The sequence below is a fragment of the Oryzias latipes genome, chromosome 23 (assembly GCF_002234675.1).
Source record: "Oryzias latipes chromosome 23, ASM223467v1".
Lineage (NCBI taxonomy): Eukaryota > Metazoa > Chordata > Actinopteri > Beloniformes > Adrianichthyidae > Oryzias > Oryzias latipes.
In genome coordinates this window covers 16,228,868-16,250,107 of record NC_019881.2, presented here as the reverse complement: position 1 = coordinate 16,250,107, position 21,240 = coordinate 16,228,868, and the positions used below count along the sequence as shown (strand labels likewise).

The following is a 21,240-nucleotide window of genomic DNA, read 5'->3' as shown; positions in this document are numbered from 1 at the left end:
AAGGCTTCTTTCCATATCTTCTCTAGAAAATGAGGAATTGCACAGATAGTTGAACATGCTTTAAATCAATACAGCTCAGTGAAAAAAATAGATTCAGATTAACTCTAATCTTTTCCAAAATCCTCATGGATTTTTCCTATCACCTCTCCTAAACTCCATAAAATTTTCCAACAAGGCAGAGAGGAAGAAGAGGCTGAAATGATGAGATTTACACAGGTATTCCTCTCCTTTAGATGTATTACATGTATTCCTAGTCTATTTAACAAAAAGCAAAAAAAGGAAAATTCTCTGAGGGCAAAAACGGCATGTTTTTTTTTCTTTGCATGAATTAAACTGAATTCTTTTATATTTTAAAATGCATTCCATGCAAATTCCCAGCTTTGCCTGATTTAATATGTAGCTCATAGGTATTTGCTGTATAATAGGCTGTGTGAAAGAGTCGAGTTGGCAGCCTGAGGAGCAGTGAGGCTTAGCAAATGGAAGAGTGTAGGGATCACACAGGAGAAAATGAAAAAAAAAAGGTTCTAACTGACTTTTAAATATTTCAATGGACAATTGTAAAACCATCATATATGCCCAAAAATCAGTCTGATGTATGCTCAGCATGTGGGGGGAGAAGAATAATAAAGTTGAGGAACATTGCAGCAGACATATGAAAATCTGGATGCAAATGAGAGACAGGAGATCTGTTTTCGCTCGAGCCGAGATCCATCAGTGGTCGCTGGAGACCACTGTAGCGAGATAGTGATGATGATAGATGGGGAAAGATACAAAGAGCATGGGTCCAAGTTCAAAGTCAGGTGAGATGGAGAAAACGTTGATGGGAGGCAGACAGAGACGAGGAGGTGAAGTCAGACGCTGACATAATACAGGAGAGTGGCAGATGATGAGGAGAAGAATGGAAGAAGACATGAAGTAATGGAACAAAGGAGGGACGTACAAACATGGGAGGAGATAAAGTGAGGAAAACAAAACGAGAACAGACTCAAAAGCTGCAGACTGTTAGATTGAGGGCAAGATAACCATGAAAAGTCAACAGGAGACAGAGGGCAAGTATTACGGGACTAACCCGACCGAGACAGCACATGAACAGTGGCAGCACCAGCATGAGCAGAGAGGAGGCCAGTGGGGAGCCTGTGCTCCTTCGACACATGGCCTCATCCCAACCAGCAACAACCAATCACAGGGCAGGAGGTAGAGAAAACAGAAAAAGTGAGAATCATGCGGCAAAAAAGTCCACTTGTGAGTTCACAGGTTAGAGAACAAATTGCATAAATCGGCGGGAGAGGACAGGAAGCAGCAGAAGGCGTTCAACTGGTGACATGTAGCGAGTTAGTGCGTGGGGTGGAGAGGTGGGGGTGTTTGCGTGAGTGTGAGGCGGGCAACCTTTGACTCTGGAGGGGGGGAAAAAAAAGATGATAAAATGAAAACAAACAATGCATTCAAGTCCAGCCTGAAGTTCCACACGCAAAGATTCTGTGCAGCTCATAAAAGTGTTTGTTTGGCTTCAAAAGTTCAGGAGCAGTCGGCTGTGTGTCTTAGCCTGGGAAGCCGCTTGGACAGCCTTTTGAGGGGAAACAAAAAGAAGTGACGTACTCTACATGAAGATATTAATGATGGAAAAGTGCCACAGGCAGGATTTCCTCTCTAAGACCATGCTTTGTGTTCAGGAAAAGGCACTCAAAGGTTTCAGCCTTTTGCCAGGACTTAAAAGAGAAGTCCAGGTCTTCCTTCATCGCTCTCCATTGGATATATCATATGAAAAATAACTTTCAAAATAGAGAAAATGGCATTGATTATATGACCCAAATATGTCAAATATGTTCCAAGTTTGTCTTTTATTTCAGTGTTTAATACTTTTATATTTTCATGTCTGATTTTTTTAATTGAATATTCATACATTTTTGGCTTGAAATTAAAACATATATATATTTTTTTTAATCATGGCTCAATGATGGTGCATTATGCTACATAAACACCTGGCATGTGATGCGTGTTAAAGAACGCGCTGAATGCAGGTTCTTAAACGCGCCTTTAAGAATACGGTGTTCATACTGGACTGTCTCTACCCGATGCAAGTGCATGCACTTACAGTTGGAGAAGTGTCATATAAATCCGCCCGGGCATGAACCGCAATTGTTAATTTCTCCTTCATGATCAATATACAAATAGTTGGCCCTTCCAAGGATGTTATCCATGCGTCACCACCAAAGCTCAGTCTCTGATGGGTCAAAGTTCAACCAAAACGGTCTTTTGTGTGAACGCAGAAATTTTGACTGCGGAAGCCCAAAACGTGGATGCATGCATGTTAAAGACTTGCTTAGACATGCTTAGACCTCCCGCGAAGTGGGGTCTAAGGGCAGGGATGCCAGTATAGCTTAGTCAGTTTGTTAGTTCATTTTAGTATTTTCCTATTGAACTCTTTGTATTCGTGATCCTTTTGAGTTCATGTTTTACTTCGAAGCCCATCGAGACGACTGTTGTTGTGATTTTGGGCTATACAGATAAAATTGAATTGAATTGAATTGAATTGAATTGAATTGAATTGAATTGAATTGAATTAAAGCTGTTATCTGTAGAAAAGTACAACCGTGTTATAATTCAATTATTGCAAATGTTAAAAGCAACACATAAATGAGTGGCTTAACGGCCTCTAAAACTTAAATAAAGCGTATTTTTCTAAACATGAACTGGGATATTTGTAGCTTTCAGGGTTTTGTTTAAAATGTGTTAAAAATGTGGTTAAGATTATCCAAATGAACCTCTTATTGTGAAAGGTTGCAGCCCCTTGGCTTAAATAGACAGTAAAATTTTCACAATCTTAGTACATCAGACACTTCAAACCTTTTATGTACAAACTGTTGTTGCACTTATATTTGCTTTAAATGTATAGACAGGAGAAAACTCGTATATAAGTTGCAAACATTGTTAGTCCTCTATTTTCCGTTTTGTTTTTTGGACAGCTTCTGAAGAACAGCTTTGCGATAAAGCAAGCATCTCCCAGTGTTTTTAAGTGGAAGCGATTGAGGCATAATGAATACAACTTACAGGTTGATTCTTATCAAAACAAGCAGGTCCTTTCCTGTAACGAGGACTGAGAGCCATTTCACAGGGATTGGGCCCGTCAGCTGGAGGAAAGAGTTCAGGAGCATAACACGATTCAAGACTACATCACACCCTCACAGCTAAAAAAAAACAACAACAAAAAAAAAACAAATCAACATTTTTAGTTTCATTTGGGAGGAAAATAAATCCTCCAGAGTTTCCTTTAGAGACTAAAGCAGGTTGCTTCACGCCCCTTCGATGGATGAAGGAGTGTTGTTTTCAACTGAGGTGGTTTTTTGATTGGCCGCAGTCGTCCATGTTTGAAGGGACATCATACATTTGTTTGTATGCTAATCAGCAGACACCGCCATGTGCTGTACAGACACCTCTGCATGTGGAAGATTTGAGCACAGCTACAAACATGTCAGAAAAACTATGAAAGAAAAAAACGGTTTTATGTCATCTAACCACACCTCTGATGATCTCGTCAAAAGCGTTAACTATCAAAACATCTGCCTGCTGAATCAGAACCACGCATTTCTTGCCAGGTGAGCGGAGTGAAAAGGATACATTGCTGTTCCTCCTGTATTAATTTGCTTGATACACATGACGAGCAGGTGCCTTTTGCATCAGCAATGATAAAGACCAGGTTCGTCTTGGGCAGCTTTTCAGCGAGGAAGAGCCTGGAGAGCAGCAGACACACCAGAGACACAGAAGCAGTTTGTTGACACGTGGGCTGGGGTCCAGGAAAGATACAGTTTCACTGAAACATGCTCGCAGCAGATGTGGTAGGTTGAATATTTAACCAGAAAGCAGCGAAGGGAGGACACTTGGATTTCAGATTACTGTTGGAATTAGTTTTTTTCTCTCTACTGAAATTAATAAGTAGTTATTTACCATTCGACAATGATTCAGCGATACCCCACTGTCCTCCAGCAGTTACACTGAAACTGTATTTGCTGCACAAATGATTTTCTGTCTTTTTATAGTGGTCGTTAAAAGGAAACGTGTGTGGGGCTAATGTGCAGGAACGCCGCGCGGCCTGCGGACAAGCACTCCATTAGCCGGCACGAGGGGGCCTTAAAACACCACACACACTCCCACATGTGCATATATCACACACATGAACGGGCCAAGACGGCGGTCCGGGGTAGCTGCTCGACTTCAAGGCAATCGGAGACGCTCTCACCGTCCACCTTGCTGCATTAGCTGACCTTCGTGATGGATCTGAAAACTTCAGCTTGGATAAAAGGATATGCAACGAGTTGTCCCTTTTCTGGGAGAATTCTTTTACCTGCTGCAGTTCCCACAGTCGACTGAGCCAGAGAAGGTTGATCTCTTGTTTTCAAAGTAGTACTGAGTTTGCTCCGTGATGCAGACCTCCTTAGTCATGGAATCTGGCATTTTATCCTCCACATCAACTGCAGAAGGACATCAATTTGTTGCTTCATTGACACAATAACACTGAAATGACCACAAATTAGACTTCATCAATTTACATACGATCTAACCAGGTAGATCTGTCTGAGGCAAGTTGTTAATCGAATCTACCTATACCATTATAATATTGTTTTAAACTAAATTATATTGATATTGGTTTTTGGCTAAAGATGTCCTGGATAGATCTTAGGTCAGTGAATTGAATCAGCAACCACAAATATTGAATCGCTGTTCAAATGAATCGTCACACCCCTAAGGCAAACAGAAACCCATTGCCCCGACCTCCTTCATATCAACGTTTTACCCAGAGTTAAACTATTTTATAATTGTTGGTCAAGGCATTGAAACACAAAACCTTTCAGTCATGCTAAGTGGAATATAAATATAACTTATCATATCTAAGTGACTCAATGTAGAGCTGAAACATAAGTCAAATAAAACAACAAGAAGTGAGAAAATGCCCTGTTTAATGTAAGAATCTACCAGTCTGATCCCTAACTGTTTGTGGAAGATCATTATTACGTGAACAAGACAGATTTGTTTTAAAGTCTGAAAGTATTATCTGTTTATGCTCAAGCTCCACAGAGCTTGGACTCTATCCACTCCCAGTTTGACAGTCTGTGTACAAATGGAAGGTGGTGAAGGACCTCCCTAGAGATGGTTGACCAACAAAGATCTAACCATGAGCAAGATATATATAAAAGTCAAAAATGAACCCAGGGTGACCTCTTAGCGCCTCCTTGCTTTCAACAGCAGAGGAACTCATAGAAAGAACCAGAACAGACTTGTCTTCTACTGTAAATTACACTTTCATTTATTTTGGAAATTACTTTTAAAATAAAGTAAAATGTAACCAAAAGTAGTTCTTAAAAATAAAAAAATGGAACTCAAAATTGGAATCTGCTGCAGTTTTCGCCATTGCACAAAAAAAGGTTTTCAACTTCAACTTTAAAAATCCAAACTTTTGTTCTCTATGTCCGTTCTTGCATCATGAATGTCTGCTTGGTTATTGTTCACTCATCAAACAATCGTCTTGGTTTCAGATAATCTTTGCCAGATCCTTCATATTAGCTTTTTCCTCTTTAGTTCCTCAGCCCTTGTTTGCATTACTGATTAATGTTAATCGTTTGCTTATATTTGAGGGTTTTTTGTTGTTTTCTTCCAGCTCTACTTTAGTTGACGTTTCGCTCGAATATCCTTCATTTTGAGCTAAATCTCAACAGGACGTTGTAACGTAAAATCCACTGCATATGATTAAAAAGAGAACTCTAAACAGGTTTACATAGCTCTCCCAGCCACAGTTGTAACATATTTATCTGTTTTTAAAAATTTTCATTAAAAAAATCTGATTTTAAAAAGGAAATAATTCTAAATGTTTACATTGTTGCAAGGACCTCCTCTGTTGCTTTGAAGTCGCTTTATAAAAGCTAGAAGATTTCCGGGATATGGGATCAAAGCAAGCTGTTGAAAAGAGATCCTGAAGATGGTAATTTGATTTGTGGTTTTTCGCTGCCCAGGAGAATTATTGCTGCATAAACAATCATTTCTGCTTCCACACAAATAGTGGCAATTTCATAGGATGATTAATTCAATCGTTGGATGGAGCACAAATCCACGCCATTTCAAAATCCTAATAAAGCCAAACCACATCCATATGGAGGAAAAGGGTCGAATTTAAAAGGGAACATCTTCATCACAAGGCAGGTCTGTTATTTGGCTTTGTTCTGGACCTGTTGGTGATGTGTATCTTCTAATACCTCATCTGAGTCCTCAGAAGATCTACAAAAGTTCCACATGTGAAGCAGGCACATGTGGAACATATGAGGTGAGGGTTCCATTCCAAAATCGCTACAGGGAGCGCTGTAGAGCAACATCTTATTACGATTTAAGCTCTATAAGGAGGACATCTGAAGTGCGCAGAAGTCCGATACCAAGTATTTACAAGCACTTTTGTTTTGCTTGTGTGGAAGTGATGGAAGCTCACCTGCATCCAGAAAGCTGGGGTACGTGATGCTGACCATTAACTGCTGCAATACGGACCTAAGAACAAAAATGATGACAACATGTGAGGTGCCTAAAAGCAGAACTGCATCTTCTTTAAATGAGGAATTCATTCATGTGGATTTGTGTCAATAGAACCACACTATTATTGGCCTTAAATTCCATATTTAATGGCCTTGTTGTAATACAAGCTGTTGATGACATCAAGGCAGTGAGACTGAGCATAAATCAAGAGAAGACTTTCTGGAATTTTAACTGTCAAGGGAACAATTTAGCTATTAAACAGATGCTATAGCCGCCATCCATTCAGGGGAACAAATCCCTGCCTGCTTTCCATTAGAAACTAGGCTAAATGATTTAAAAGGCTAACTTTAATAATGCAAAAATGTATTCTTTATTGTTGGGGGGGGCTGTTGACCATGACGGAGGAAAAGAGCAAAAACTAAAAAAGACTTACCAGGCTGCGGCAGTCGCCCACCATCCCAGATTCAGAATATCGGCTATTGTGGGCTGGCAGGGTCAAAGAAAAGAAGAATAAAAATCAGTAAAGCAGAAAATGGTTTAACAAATTGACTTGAGCCAGCTGAGCCGGTCTGCACATCCTGTTTGTGTTTACAGTGGCTGCAGACGGATCACTTCTGCCAGGCACAAAAAAATAAAACAGAAAAATATTTGATTTTCCTTCTCTGAGGAAATTAGAACACAGTCCTTCTCCACAGACACAAGAGTAAATATGTAAACAAAAAAGCAGTGAGAAGACAAAGTAGCACACGGTTTGAATAAAAGGCCAAACATGCGGCTTTGATTATGGCTAGCATGCGAGGCCCTTGTTTTGGAGAATCAGCGGCGTATTCTTGCTCCACAGTTGATTGCGGCCTGAGTCATCAAGGAGTTTTTACTGAGCGTGTCAGAGGCATCACCGTCTGTTCAGCGCCTCTTTGATCTGAGCACAACAGCGTCTTTCATCCCACCTTGGTGACTCTGCGTTTTTGTACACACTGAAGCTGGACTTGGAAAATCGTGCAGCTCAGTTTGTCTATCAGCGAGGTAAACTTTATGCAAATGCTTCTGAACACTTTTCTGCAAAGTCAAGAGACATTTATCACTCTAACTGTAAATATCTTCAGACAATCTCCACCATTCTACTCAAAGCTCTTGTAAGTGATGAAGACCAGTGCGTTTCCTCATCCCTCCATGCACTCTTTCAGCTCATGAGACCAGCTAATCCTTGTTGCTGTTGCTGCGACTCCCACTCTAACGCTTTCACCATCCCCTCTGCTTTCCTTCTCATCTGCTCCATCCCAGATTTACAGCTCCCTGGTGGGCGACGCTCTGTGTGTGTGTGACCGTTTGGAAGTGTGCGAGAGAGCAGGTATGACTCAGAAAAGCTGCAGTGGCATTCGTGGAGGCTTAGGACCAGAACAGAACACGACCCCGGCGCTCTGCGGAACTCACCACGTAGACGGATCGAGGACCTGCAGCCTTCTTGCTCGTCCGTTTAGGGTCACACAGTGACTGGTAGTCGTAGGTACTCTTCGAGGTGTACAGGGAGTCGTTGACTAGAGCTCTCATTATCGTGGGGTCGATGACTCCAAAGAAATTCCCAATCTAGAACAAAAGAAGAGGTGGAAAAAAAGGTTAGGATTGATATGTATTGCTGTTAAGCTTTGGTGCAATTTCAGTAAGAAAGAGATCTACCAGGTAAGCTGGGTTTCTTACGTCACTCACCTTTCATGCCACTTTTCAATTAAGCCTTCACTCTAAACCAGGGGTCACAAGATCCAGGTCTCAAGGGCCGATGTCCTACATATTGTCCAATTGAAGGTCCTTATAGGCCTAACACACCTAATCCATGTAATCAGCAGCAGATGAGACAGCTAGAGGCCCGCCCTCGAAGTTTGGAGTTTGACCCCCCTGCTCTAAGCCAAATTGTTAAATTCCCCGCTTTTTCATCTCAGCCAATCATAATCATAATTTTAGTCTTAAATGAATGGATGTTGATGGTTTTGCTGATCCTTTTCCACCATGTCCTCCCCCTGAAACATTGCTTTGTCATGGTTTGGTCCTCAACCACCACCAGCATCTAGGCTCTGGAGCTTATTCATCCATGGTCCAAGCTTTGTCCCACCAGCATGCAGGACGCCATCAGCCCAGAGCCTAACCGCCAAAGACCGTGGATTGATTTTATGCACATCTTTTGCATCACAAATAAATCTTTCTTAATTCCCATTCCTAAGATCTTTCCTTATTGAAAGGAATTCTGAGAAGCCTTGTAAGAATAGTCGAAGCCTGTGGCCCGCCCGCAATATTTTCTGTCACAACTACAAGTTTTTTTCAAAAGTCATTTTTTGAATAAAGAAAAACTCAGACATGCAATTCTGAGTTTAATTTTCTCTATATATCAACTCCATCATGACAAACATGCCACAAGAACAGGTTTAAAAACACCCAAAACACAATTTTCATCATCTTTAACACCAGGGAGCCATAGACTTCTGCTCAGAGTAAGCGCTTTGTCTCGGCATCTCAGAGGTGTGACGTGACCGAGTGCTTGCGGAGAACTTGTGTATCCAGGTGGGAGCATGCATGTACAGTAGGTATCACGTTGCACGAGCACTCCACTGCATGTGTGTGCACTTTAGGAAATGCAAACTATCCTTTTCCTTCCACTTTGTAAGGTCACCGTTAACAAGCGGCCCTCCGCATACCCGTTCCTATTTCTGGCCAAAGGACGTATAAATCTTCCCATCTATAAGGTAAGAAAGGAGCCTTCTCCCCTTTCCATACGCAGCAACGCAAATAATGAATTAACAGTCACAGCCCTGCTGGCTGCAGACTCCCCGAAGGTTTTCGGAGAACGAAAAAGAATGAGCTGGAAAGAGAAAGACGTAAAGGGGGGAGCTTGCAGAGGGAGAGAAAACTCTGCTCCTGTAGGAAATATGATTGAGGGCGCGCAGCCTTTTCCAAACAAGGTTCCTGGGTTTTAGTGCTCCTGCCAAACATCAGAGGGCAGCTGATTTATCTAGCGCACACCCAGCGATGATTAGGTAAGAATCAGAGCTGCATGAAAACACATTTACTGAGAAGGCATCGGGGGCCCACCGTTAGCGGACAGAACAGGACAAGCAGGGGGCAGAGGCATGAAAGTTTTCTGTGGTTGGGTTTGTGTGTGCAGGAAATAGGAAATGATGGGTCAAATTGTGCTTAAGAAGCTCCATTAGCTCCATTTTTGTGAGATGATATTTGGAAGGGGAAATTGGGAAAGAATGAAGATTTACAAGAAACATAAGGGATGAAAATTAGCCAACAGATCTGAGGCTTGCATTGCAATCAGGACTGCAGACCATCAGGTTGACAAGCTGTTTTCAGGAGCAGATAGTCATTGTGGCAACTATTTTTATGCCATTTAATCGTGAGCTGTGAAATGTTAAATCTTTGTTGGAAAAAAGTAAAAAAACTGCATCCTCCAACTCCCTCTCTGAGCTATTTTCCCCCCACATGTTCTTTCCAAAGTGCCACAATACTGATCTGTTATAATCAATCTCCATACAGGTCTAAAATATAATATCCATCGACACAAAAAGCATATTTTCCTCCAAAACATAGAAGCAGTTGATTCATAACCTCAGGACATTGGAGCAAAAATATCCAGCATTCACATCTGGACTGAGCTGCGTAAGACCAGGCCAACCTTGACTCTCAGTTCATCAGGAATACTTCATCTGTAACCAGAACGAGATCCAAGTTCGGTGAGGGTCCTGCTCTGTGCACAGATCTCTGCTGACCTGAGGTCTGTCATAGCCGTTACCTCCTCTGAAAGCAAATGCAGAACTTTTCCATTCTCCCAGGTCTATACTTTATCTTCATCACAAAGTCCTGCTGAAGCCAAATTAGATGTTGAAGTGTATTCATTGGATTGGTGTTGCTCTATAGATCACATCCATAGCGGTATTGAACTGAGTGATGACAAAAAAAATGTTCTGTAGGTGTGTTTTATGTCATTTTTGGTTTTGCACGGTCCTAAAAGTGGTTTCAAGGTCATTTAAGTTTTTGTTTAAGAAAAGATTCATTAAAACAAAAGCTGATGCATGATGATAACTGATTCGTCTCCCGTTGACTTGAACAATAAGAACCGAATGACCCTTTTTAATGGGGTATTTCCACTGTTTCACAGGAATAAAGGTTTATTTTCTAAAGCAAATGGTGGTTAGAGAACCAGATAAACCTTTTGTAGCAACTTTCCACAAGTTCTTGCATAGTAACATACATTTAATTAGTTTCAATTTAGTCTGTAAAAATAGAGTAATGGGAATCTTTTCAGTTTTATAAAAAAAAAAAGGAAAAAGTTTCCCAAATTCAACCGTAGTTAGAGACCCGTATCAATGAATAAACTTAAAGTCCCACTCCAACTATGTTTTTTATCAATTGTTCCCAGTGGTCTTTTAATTATGCCGCTTTTAGCAAATAAAAAAAAAAACAGGGTGGTTTTTAAGACTTTTTCTGCTGCACACCAGTAGCTCATGTCAGACCCTTGGCGTGGAAGTAATCCTACGTTGATATCCCAGCACTCTTTGTTTACAAATCCAAGGATTGATCAATACATTTCCAGATTTTATTTTTGTATTCCACTTAAAAAAAAAAAAAAAGAAAAGGTGGATTTTTGTCATGCTAATGTGATGTCACATCCCCACTACTTGAAAATCCCTCATTTTTAAAGCTGTCATATTACATTAATTAGCTAAAAACTGGTTTTATCAATTCTAGTCTAATAGCATCCAACAAGAATTTTCTGTATTTGACTTTGATTGGTGGCTACGCACCCCTTGCACAGTTGCTCTCACACCTTAATACACTTTATGGATGACGTTCCTACATGTCATCATGTAGTTGGGTGTTAAGGGTGTATTCAGACTGGAAAAGTCGATTGGTCTGGACAGAATCCACTTAATTTCTGTTACATTTCTGTTAAGAACCAAAGCTTGTAAACAAAAGCATGTGACTAAAGACCTTTTAAATTATTGGACAGGAATTACGAGGGAGAGGCAAAGCAATAAAAGAAAGAATATTGGAAGTCCTATGCACTACAATCCTTGTCGGGATAGTTCACTTATTCAAAATTAATAGCTCAGTTCACCCGGGGTCAAACTGGGACCACCTCAAAAGAAGGGGTCCGCGAGCAGTTCCTGCCTGACCAGGGTCCGCTTGGGTCCATTCAGGCTGAAAATTTGTTCTAGATTATCGGGGGAAACAAACTCACCTTCAGCAACCCAAACATGTTCAGTCCCTAAAATGTTAAACATACCTCCTTGATGTATTCCTCCTGATTGGACATCACGAGAAAGCCGCCATCATCCAGGACGATGCAGTCAATGTACTGAAATCACAGAGAAACAAATGAGGCAGAGATTCATGCTGACGTGCATAATTTTAAAACGAACTTGAGGACTTACCGCGTTGTTTATCCTACAGCCGCAGATCTCATCTTTGCACTTCAAACATAGAAGAGCAGATTGATAAAAGGTTTCAATATGGATCAAGCCATGCGTGTGTATTTCATGCAGATAGAATCTGCTCACATTAATCGTGGTTGTGGTGTTCATCAAGCTATTCATCCACGCCTTGATGTCCAACTTCACACCGACCACTGGGACACAACACAAAAGCCAGACATCGTCCATCACATCGGACCCTTCTGTCAACTTTACACTCTGAACTCTGAAAATGTAAACTTGGCTCCAGATCACAGGCAAAGGGACAATGTGATGTTTGGTCTGCGCACGGGTGTTAGTGTGCTAATGTCTGGAAGTGAGCGACAAATTGGTAAAAAGGAGGGTCTCTAATTAAATAATAGGCAGAGACAGTGTGTGGAAAAAATGCAGAGGATATTAAGGTTTCAAGGTCACAATGTAGGTGGATGCACAGCCTTTTCATTGGTTGAGGATTGGCGAACAAAATGGTGAGGTAATTCTTCCACTTACCAGCTGGTTTGAGTAATACTTCACCAATCTTGAGGTCTACTGCTTTACTCGCAAGGATGGACTCATCACTTTCTGCAAGAAAAAGAAAGAGGACTAAAGGAAAAAAGGACTAAAAGGAAAACTCCCTAAAATATTGAGAAAAATCACCTGAGCTGCTCAGATTTTTGTTGTAAGGTTTGGGTGTGAAGATATAAAGATCGTTCTCCAAGCTCCTCTTGTAAAAACTCGACTCGTATGTTTCTACTTCTTCGTTCCACTCCATCCCAGCGCTATAAAATGCACAGATACAATGAAATGATGATGACAATGCAAGAAAAACAAACAAAAAGACACCTTTGGCACCTAAAGACCGCGTTTTTAATATACTGCCTCTCCAGGGTGAGCTCCGCCTTCGCCCAACAGTAGCTGGGATAGGCTCCAGCAACCCCGAAAGGGATTCAGCGGGTTAGAAAAAAGAAAGGATGCTTTATCTTAAAGCCCTACCTTGCAAATGAAGTAAAAATATCTTTAAAAGTCTTTGACCTCTGTTAGGTCCTGTAAACATTTCAAACTACCCTGTCTCATTTCAGCTCTTAAAATCATGGAACGAGCCCCCCTCCCAATGATAAAGACGCAAAGAAGATCCTTATGTCAAAACTTGTATGTTGATTACAGCAGCATCTGCTATTCAGATTAAACACTGCCAATCCAGATTCTGCATGGATACGTGAATCAAGGCGCTGTTGTCAAAACAGAGGCTCCGGTTAGAACTACTACAGGGGAGCAAACATCCTGCTTTGAAAAGAAAAATCACTTAATCTATTTGGTTCAAAAGCTTCTCGTGTTTTACTTGCATTAAATTTGAAACATGGACGTTTTCCAAACAAGCCTCAAAAAGCCTGTTTAAAATGTGGTCTCAACTCATTCTTCTTTGTTCTGCTTTTGAAATGTACCTCCGGGCTCTGCTCTGAATAGAATTAATTGTTTTCTTATCTAATGATAGAAAAAAAAAGTCAAAACAACGAAAGGGCACTCTCAAGTAACCTGTAATATACCAAGAAGATGATGGAAGGCTCAAAGATTCATTTCACGCAATGTTTCGGAATACTTAACATAACGAAATGCGGATTGCACACAGCAGTTAATGCTTATTTTTTATTATTATTTCATGTCACGTAACTCCTGTTCCTTTACTTTGGATAAATACCTTTCAGGGTACACCCGTGTTATCCCTCCATCAGTGGCAACAAAAACGGCTTTAACTCCATTCCTGTGAAGAAAAATGATATAAAAAATCTGCAACAAAAGTGACCAGCTGATAATTTTAATAACAATGCAGCTCGACTCACGGCAACTCAGATTTTTTCCAGATCTTGATCAGATCAGCGGTGATGCCAGCGTCAAGGAGAAGTCTGTTCATCAGCTCCACATTACCTACAAAATATAAGATAAAATAAAGATACTTTATTGATCCCATCTTAGGAAATTGGATTGTTGCAGCGTCCGCGTTAGGCTCAAGACACAAACACACAAACAATGGGTGACAATAGAAAACAGAACAACAGATCAGTAAAAGAACCATCAGTGAAAAACAATTGGTTTGCATGACAGCTCTTAAGAAAAACAGACAGACTTCAGATTAGTTTATTGATTGCAAATGGATGACAAGTTATAGAGTCTAATGGAGTGAGGTAGGAAAGATCTCCTGTAGCGGTTGGTGTGACAGCGAAGCTGGCTAAGCCTCTGGTAGAAGGTGCTCCGCTGACCGTCAAGAACAGGATGGAGAGGCTGCTCCGGATTATCCATGATAGCTTATTTAAAGTCCTCCTCTCCATCACAGCTTCCAACGTGTCCATTTTACATCCGATAACAGAACCAACTCTTCTGATCAGTTTGTTCAGTCTATTAGTGTCCCTGGCAGCTATGCCGCCCCCCAGCAGACCACCTGGAAGAACAGAGTGCTGGCCACAACAGACTGGTAGAAAATCTCCTTAGTGCAGTTTTAGGACCTTAGTTTCCTCAGGAATTAGAGTCCGCTGCTGGCCTTCTTGTACACAGCAGTGCTGTTGCTCTTCCAGCTCAGTCTGTTGTCGATGGTTACTCCCAGGTATGTGTACTCCTCTACCTCTGCCACATCCTTGCCCAAGATGCCAAGAGGCTGGGAAGCTGGTGGTTTCTTCCTGAAGTCCATCACCATCTCTCTGGTCTTTTCCACATTGAGCAGCAGGTGGTTAACTCCAGCCCACCTCATGGATTTATCCACAAGTTCCACCATTAAAGAAGCTGACAACCGCTGAGTCGTCAGAAAATTTCTTAGGATGGCATGACTCTGAATTATACTGGAAGTCACTGGTGTACAAAGTGAACAGGAAGGGAGAGAGCACCGTGCCCTGTGGGGCGGTCGACCCATGATCTTAATATTGCAGGTTCGATTCCCGCCTTGCATGCCCATGTGTCGAAGTGTCCTCTGGTGGGAGGTTGGCGCCAGTGTTCGGCAGCGGGACCGCCATCAGTGTGTGAATGCGTGTGTGCATGGGTGAATGGGACTGTGACTGTAAAGCGCTTTGGGCCTTTGAAAGAAGGTAGAAAGCGCTATATAAGCATACGCCATTTGCCATTTACCATATTGCAGCCCTCAACACACCACACTGGTTTAGAACCATTTCAGTAAGATTGTGATGAGTCTGAAATGGTATTAAGGCTGCCCTAAAATAGTTAGTCAAAGACAATACATTGAAAATATATTGAGACAGAAAAATGATGGCAAGAAAAAACTGTTTCAATTTGAGCTAGAATCCTCAAAACAAACATTTAAATGAGCTGCAACGTCCAGGTTTGCACGTTTAGAATCAACTCAACTTTATTTATAAGGTTCTTTAACAGACAAAATCATACATCTAACACAGTTGATATGTGATGAAAGAACACATTAATCTTTCAAACTGCTGTTTTGATGAAACTCGTTTAACCTTAACTATCTGGCATGTAAAAGCTGAACACTAAACTGATCGCATCCAGTTTCTAATCAGCGATCATTTCAAGACCAATTTTTTCGTGGTCTGCTTCACACGCAGAGCTGAATGAACCAAAATCTCATTTCAAACAAACACCATCATTTACCTTTTTTGTGATGCTTACAAAGTTTGGAACCAATCTTTGATGTAATGTACCCCCACATTAGTGATACTTACAAATTCAGCCCTTAAATTCCATCTATCCAACTTCAGAACTCATTGAATTCTCTTCGAGGTCACAGGGTTTCTGGAGCCACCCCAGCTACTACTGGGCAACGGCATTCAATCTGGACAGGTCACCTGTCTGTTGTAGGGCCACACCCACATTCACTCCTAGGGGCAATTTAGAGATGCCAATTTATCGATGACGCATGTTTTTGGAATGAGGGAGGAATCTGGAGTGCCTGAAGGAAACTCCCAAAATCCAAGCGCCAAACAGACAGGCCCCAGCTGGAATTTGAACCAAGAGTTTCTTGGTGTAGGGCGAGGGCGCTAACCACCGCGCAACCTGCAAGCCCATAAAATGTGAATTTTTTTTTTTAACATGGAGTGGAAGAGATACAAAGAAATTAAAGCGGCCCCAAACTTGAGCCCTGTGGAACCCCATGAGCCAGAAATAGATTTCAAATTAGAAAGGCTCACACGGTAAGGTCCCTTTTAAATAGATTTAAAAAAAATGCATAAAGACACAAAACAAAGTGAGATTTTCTTTTTGACTTAAAAAAGGGAAAAAGTGACTGTTCTACTCACTGACGTAAGTGGGAAGGGGGTATACAGGTGCAAAAACCACTTTTACAGATGCCGACAAGACCGCATGACAGGCGATAAAAGTGCCTTTTTCTTTTTTTCTTTTAGCCATGCCCGCTTCTTTGAACCCTCCGAGCACTCGCTTCAGTCCATTAATGTCGAGGCTCGTCAAACCCCCCCACCTTCAGCAAACTTCTCCGGCCTGTGTGACACACCACACACATCAGACGGCAGCTGCTGTAACACTTGAGTCCCCTCCTCACCCACCTTCCCTCTTGGAGCGCTGGTTTTCATTAGAGAATCTTTATTGAGGGCAGCCCAGGAATTCCTAATGTACTTCTTCGCCACTACAGTGGCTTAACCACGAAAGGCGTGTAACGATGCTCGAGCCGCCAATGCTCCACACACCTCCACCTTCTCCTCCTCTAGCTTTTTTGTGGACTTCATTAAACTAGCACCTAATAACGGTGAAAGCAATATTTCAATCGGGTGAAAAGTTTTACTGGATCGATCATGTGGAGATGCTTGATGTGAGCCCTTAAATGCAAACCATCAAATTAAAGCAGGGAACGCAATAAAGGAGCCCTTTTATAAATGTCCAGGGAGCCTTTGCTTAGCCCAGTACCCTTAGTGATTCATATCGATGAGTGCGTGTACAAAATAGTAGGGATGTTAATGCATTGGTCAGATGTCAGGGAGAAGGTCCGCTGAACCTGGATTTGTGTTTTATTGCGCTCTTGCCTTGACGTGTCCTGCTCTTTCTCACAAACACACAGTAATTGAATGGGCTCGAGCAGCTATAGGTGCTGGAAGGCATGTTACGGGTAAATGCTGTGTGTGAGCCGGCGTGTGTGTCACATCTAAGCCGACGTGCTTCACACATGTGCAACCAGGCATGTGATGGTCAGACTTTTGGAGTTAGCATCAAATGGGCAACACGAACACAGGGGTCCCACATTACAAAGCTTTGCCTGGTCATGCACACAGAACCACGCCGGCAGAGCTGGAAAGACGGAGCGCCGGAGAATAGGGCCCGGCTGGCGGTCTTCCATTAAATGTTCAGCATACACCTTAATGCTGTAAGCCAGATGGATTGAATTTATTCCCTAAATGCTGCAGCGAATGCTGTTACGGCTTTCTCACAAGTAAATAGGAATCAGAGGTGATAATTCGATCCAAATGTGCAGCAGGTAAAGTGTAAGCACACGCTTATACTCACACTCTGGGTCGTTTGGAGTCCTTCTGTCGATGTAGTCGTTAAACATCACGAGGAACTCTGTGTTTGTGTACTTGTTGAGGGGCTCCATGTCCTTACAGTACGTCCTGTGGGAAAACATGGTTAGCCTCATATTTATGTCAAAAGTGCAGCTTAAACATTTTCCCGCCACCTTACCTTGGTGCAATAAATGTGTAGCCGTATTCGTCAAACTTGTCCACCAGCAGGGTCTCAGAAACTGATTACAGATAACAAAAAGAAAACATATTAAGCAAAGAAAATGACGTACAACTCTGACAAAGATTAGGGACTACAGATGTGTGTGTTTTTTCTTTTTTAGCTACAGGGGTTTGCAACCTTCAACACTTAAAGAGCCTTTCAGGTTGATTTCTCACTGACCATATTCCAGTTGAAGCCACAAAGTCACCCTTTATAAAAAAAGACACTGATTTTTTATTTATGTTACTATTATGATTAAAACAGATGTTTTTGGCATAAATAAAACATAAACCTAAAAAGAATATAGTCTTTTTTCGAAATATTAAATAGTTTATAACTTTTGACGGACGTTCATTTGATTTCCTTTCAAAATAAGAGACCCTGACACAAAAAGTCATCTCAATGCAGCAAATGTAGAGGTATAGTGTATTGCCAACAGTTTCTTCTATAGATTTTGGTGCATTTCAGCCAGAAATGTTTAAATTAACAAACTGAAATAAAATCAGACCCTAACTATAGCTTTCCAACCATATGGCACACTTAAAATCCTTGAATTTGTTCAAAAATAGAAAATCCGCATTATAATTCTGTGAGCCTTAATTCTAGTCATTTTCGGTGGTACGCGGAGCACAAAAATCTGTCATTCATGTCTTTGTGAAAGAGTTGAATAAAGTTCGAGTTAGCCTGGATTTGGAAATGGTTTATTTCAAGCAATCAATCAATGCAAAAATATAACAAAAAAGACAAAAAGCAGAAATATATATCTATACAGAAATATATTAAACTTAGGAAAATTAGTCTTAAAATCAGTTGGAAAACACGCAAAAATTCACATACAGCCGTAAATAATGCTAGTATTAATCTTAATCATAAATAGACATAGCTTCCTTTGTCTATTTACTATTTTTCTGCTTTTTACTTTATAGTTACTTTTTAAAATTAAAAAAACTTTTAAATTTTCTTTAGCGAGAAAGCCACAATGGAGGGGTAAACGTGTGGCTCTGAAGCCGCCAGTTGCAGACCTCTGAGCTACATACACACTTACTTTAAATGTCATAAAACTCAAAAACTAAAAACACAATAAAACCAAGATTTATTTTCTGCTGTAATTTTTTTATATTGTCAAATTAGTTATTGTGTTTGGTGATTCTTCTTTTTATGGCTTTTTAGTTGTTTTCTTGCTTTAAAAGTTTATGATGCGTATTGTTTTGTGTGGGAAGCGCTCGTTTTTGCACTAGAGTGCCATTAGGTTATAAAATGGAATCAGTGTTGTAAATCTTGTTATGTGCGTGTCTGAAATATTACAAAAAGCCCAATTTCACAATAAAATTTTAAAACTACATAGAAACACAAAAAAGAAAAGGCTACAAACAGATTTGTAGGTTTAAAATTCAGATAAAAAGAAAAAAAAGAGTAAAAGAAATGGCTACCAGAACATGGCAGGTTAGACTTGTCGAGTAAAGCACTGACAGAAGTCAAGATCAGGAAGAGAAAGATGAAAGCAAAAGGGAAAAAAAAAGTACTTGCCATTATTCCCTGGAGTAGAAAAATCCCAGAGGAGAGAAGGGAGGGAACACAAGAAATATCCCCCGGGAGGTAAAGACAAGAGGGGAAAGAAAGGGGGGAAAAAAGAAAAGACAGGGTAAAACCACAGAGGTCAAAAGTGACAATATTTTATTCACAGAGCGAGTCCTGAATAGAAATATTGCGTTGTGAACAAAAGGTTTTGTGTCTTTGGATGTAGATGGAGACGGTGCCGATGGTGAACAGAGAGGCCGTGCTTGAAGGACATCTGCATTAGCATCCTTTTGATGCCACGGTAAATCTCTGCGATGCATTTGCTTTACATCGGGAAAAATGAACCCTGCTGTTTTTAAGAGTCTTCAAACCACTACAAAACATTCTATTCCGACTACTTCTTATTTTCTTTCGTGGTCAGTGTTGGGAATAATTGCAGCCTTTTGGTTGTCCTTTAAAAAGCGGTCACTCCTTTACTAACCAAGCAAAAGTATATCGTGAAGATTAATAGCAGGGACAAATGGGCAGAGACAGGATCATTTATTTTCTGCTTTCTCAAAATAGAAGGTAGATTGAAAAGAAAACATGTTTCAGGACAGAAACATTCAACATGCGAGGTGGGAACCTGCAGCGACTTAATGAATGCATGACAAACATGTACAGGAATCTGGACATGATATGTTTTCAGCTTTGTTTGAGATTTTAAATAGACATTTACAATACAGTCGTCCTTGGAGGGGGAATGAAACAGACGCGAGTTGGTCTTGGATTTCAGATAAACCACAGAGCTTCAAGAGGTTCTGCAGAGATTTTTGGGTCAATGCCCACAAATGAGACGAAACTGATGACAAAGCACACAGGAGGACGGACTGCTCAGTGTGCCGAGAGAGGTCCTGTCTTTCATTAGGAGTCATTTAACAAGGTTGTAAAGTGAGTCAAAAGGAGAAAACTGAAGAAAGCAGAGACGCACATCGACTTGTTTCTTCTGAGCTGCAGACTCACAGCTTTCTCCTTTATGGCTTCACCTTTGAGTAATGCAAACATCCTGTCCCTTTGCTTGCTCTGCTGCAGAGGGAACGAGCCAAAACCACATCTAAGGGGCCATCTGAACAGGTGGGTGCATAAATGCATGCATGCACTAAATAAGCATAAGTCTGTGACACACAGGGGGTTAAAGTGTTGCATGCAAAGCGCTACCCCTGAGAGCAAATGCCACCTTGATTCACAGCTGCTAAGTTGTCATTATTAATCAGGAGGCAGTAATAGATGAAAAAACATGGAATGAGAACAAAATGCTTCTATGTTTGTGAGTCTGCTGCTCCACGCAGAGGGATTTGTGTCAGAAGTGGAGCTCGGTCTGAGTTGTGTGGGTGGTGTGATGGTGAGAGGAGCTGAAGTGAAGCACAAGAGGGGAATACTTGCCCAGAAATGCTGCAGAGGGTCCAACACAGCAGGGAAAGGTTAGAGGTCAGGGAAGACAAAACAGCCAGGATAAAAAAGTTAAAAGAAAGACGAGGGAGCAATATTTTATTCAAACAGACCCTGAATAAGAATATTGCATTCAGAACTAAAGGTGTAACGTACAGGTAATGCACAAAAACACATTCTGCCTTACCAAACCCATTAGTTCTGATATTTAAACACATGGCAAACTTTTTAAATGTACATATGAATGTGTGCAACTGGAATAGAAGCAGCTGGTTTGGGACAAAAAGAGCTTCAAGAGTCCAAAAAAATGGGGGCACGACCATTAATTTCTGGAAAAGTTATTAGAGAATATGTAGATCAAAAATTTTCCAGAAATGCAAAACTAAATAAAATAAATTTGTCCCTAAAAGACATTTTGTGATAAAGGGATAGAGCTAAAATAATAAAACTTTTGGACCCTTAGAGAACACAACTCTATGATAGAAATAAGTGCAAAAGCCCTGAAAAGACAAACAGTTAAAAAAAAAAAATAATCACGAATTTCTTTTAAAGATTAATATATTTAGGATTATTTAGGAGAAATACATCTGTCTGACAAAAACCTTCACCGTTTTCTGGACTCAAAATACTTATTATTTTTACTTTATTTTTTGTG

General features: G+C 40.8%; 1 protein-coding gene across 3 annotated transcripts in view; it reads right to left on the bottom strand.

Annotated features, from left to right (window-relative positions):
* Nucleotides 1-21,240, bottom strand: part of LOC101156213 (voltage-dependent calcium channel subunit alpha-2/delta-1) — a 90,411-nt gene that overhangs the window by 6,983 nt on the left and 62,188 nt on the right. The window contains exons 23-39 of one of the 3 annotated variants that reach the window (XM_023952496.1): nucleotides 20,580-20,588; nucleotides 19,167-19,175; nucleotides 17,598-17,658; nucleotides 17,424-17,527; nucleotides 13,793-13,877; nucleotides 13,651-13,713; nucleotides 12,612-12,733; nucleotides 12,465-12,536; nucleotides 12,063-12,130; nucleotides 11,937-11,975; nucleotides 11,789-11,860; nucleotides 7,942-8,094; nucleotides 6,944-6,996; nucleotides 6,470-6,525; nucleotides 4,340-4,466; nucleotides 3,616-3,728; nucleotides 3,049-3,128 (exon numbers count right to left, since the gene is read on the bottom strand). In XM_023952496.1, coding sequence (XP_023808264.1) covers nucleotides 3,049-3,128; nucleotides 3,616-3,728; nucleotides 4,340-4,466; nucleotides 6,470-6,525; nucleotides 6,944-6,996; nucleotides 7,942-8,094; nucleotides 11,789-11,860; nucleotides 11,937-11,975; nucleotides 12,063-12,130; nucleotides 12,465-12,536; nucleotides 12,612-12,733; nucleotides 13,651-13,713; nucleotides 13,793-13,877; nucleotides 17,424-17,527; nucleotides 17,598-17,658; nucleotides 19,167-19,175; nucleotides 20,580-20,588 — 1,286 coding nt within the window. The remainder of the gene's footprint in view (nucleotides 1-3,048; nucleotides 3,129-3,615; nucleotides 3,729-4,339; nucleotides 4,467-6,469; nucleotides 6,526-6,943; nucleotides 6,997-7,941; nucleotides 8,095-11,788; nucleotides 11,861-11,936; nucleotides 11,976-12,062; nucleotides 12,131-12,464; nucleotides 12,537-12,611; nucleotides 12,734-13,650; nucleotides 13,714-13,792; nucleotides 13,878-17,423; nucleotides 17,528-17,597; nucleotides 17,659-19,166; nucleotides 19,176-20,579; nucleotides 20,589-21,240) is intronic. The other 2 variants (XM_023952497.1, XM_023952498.1) reach the window with 2 other exon arrangements.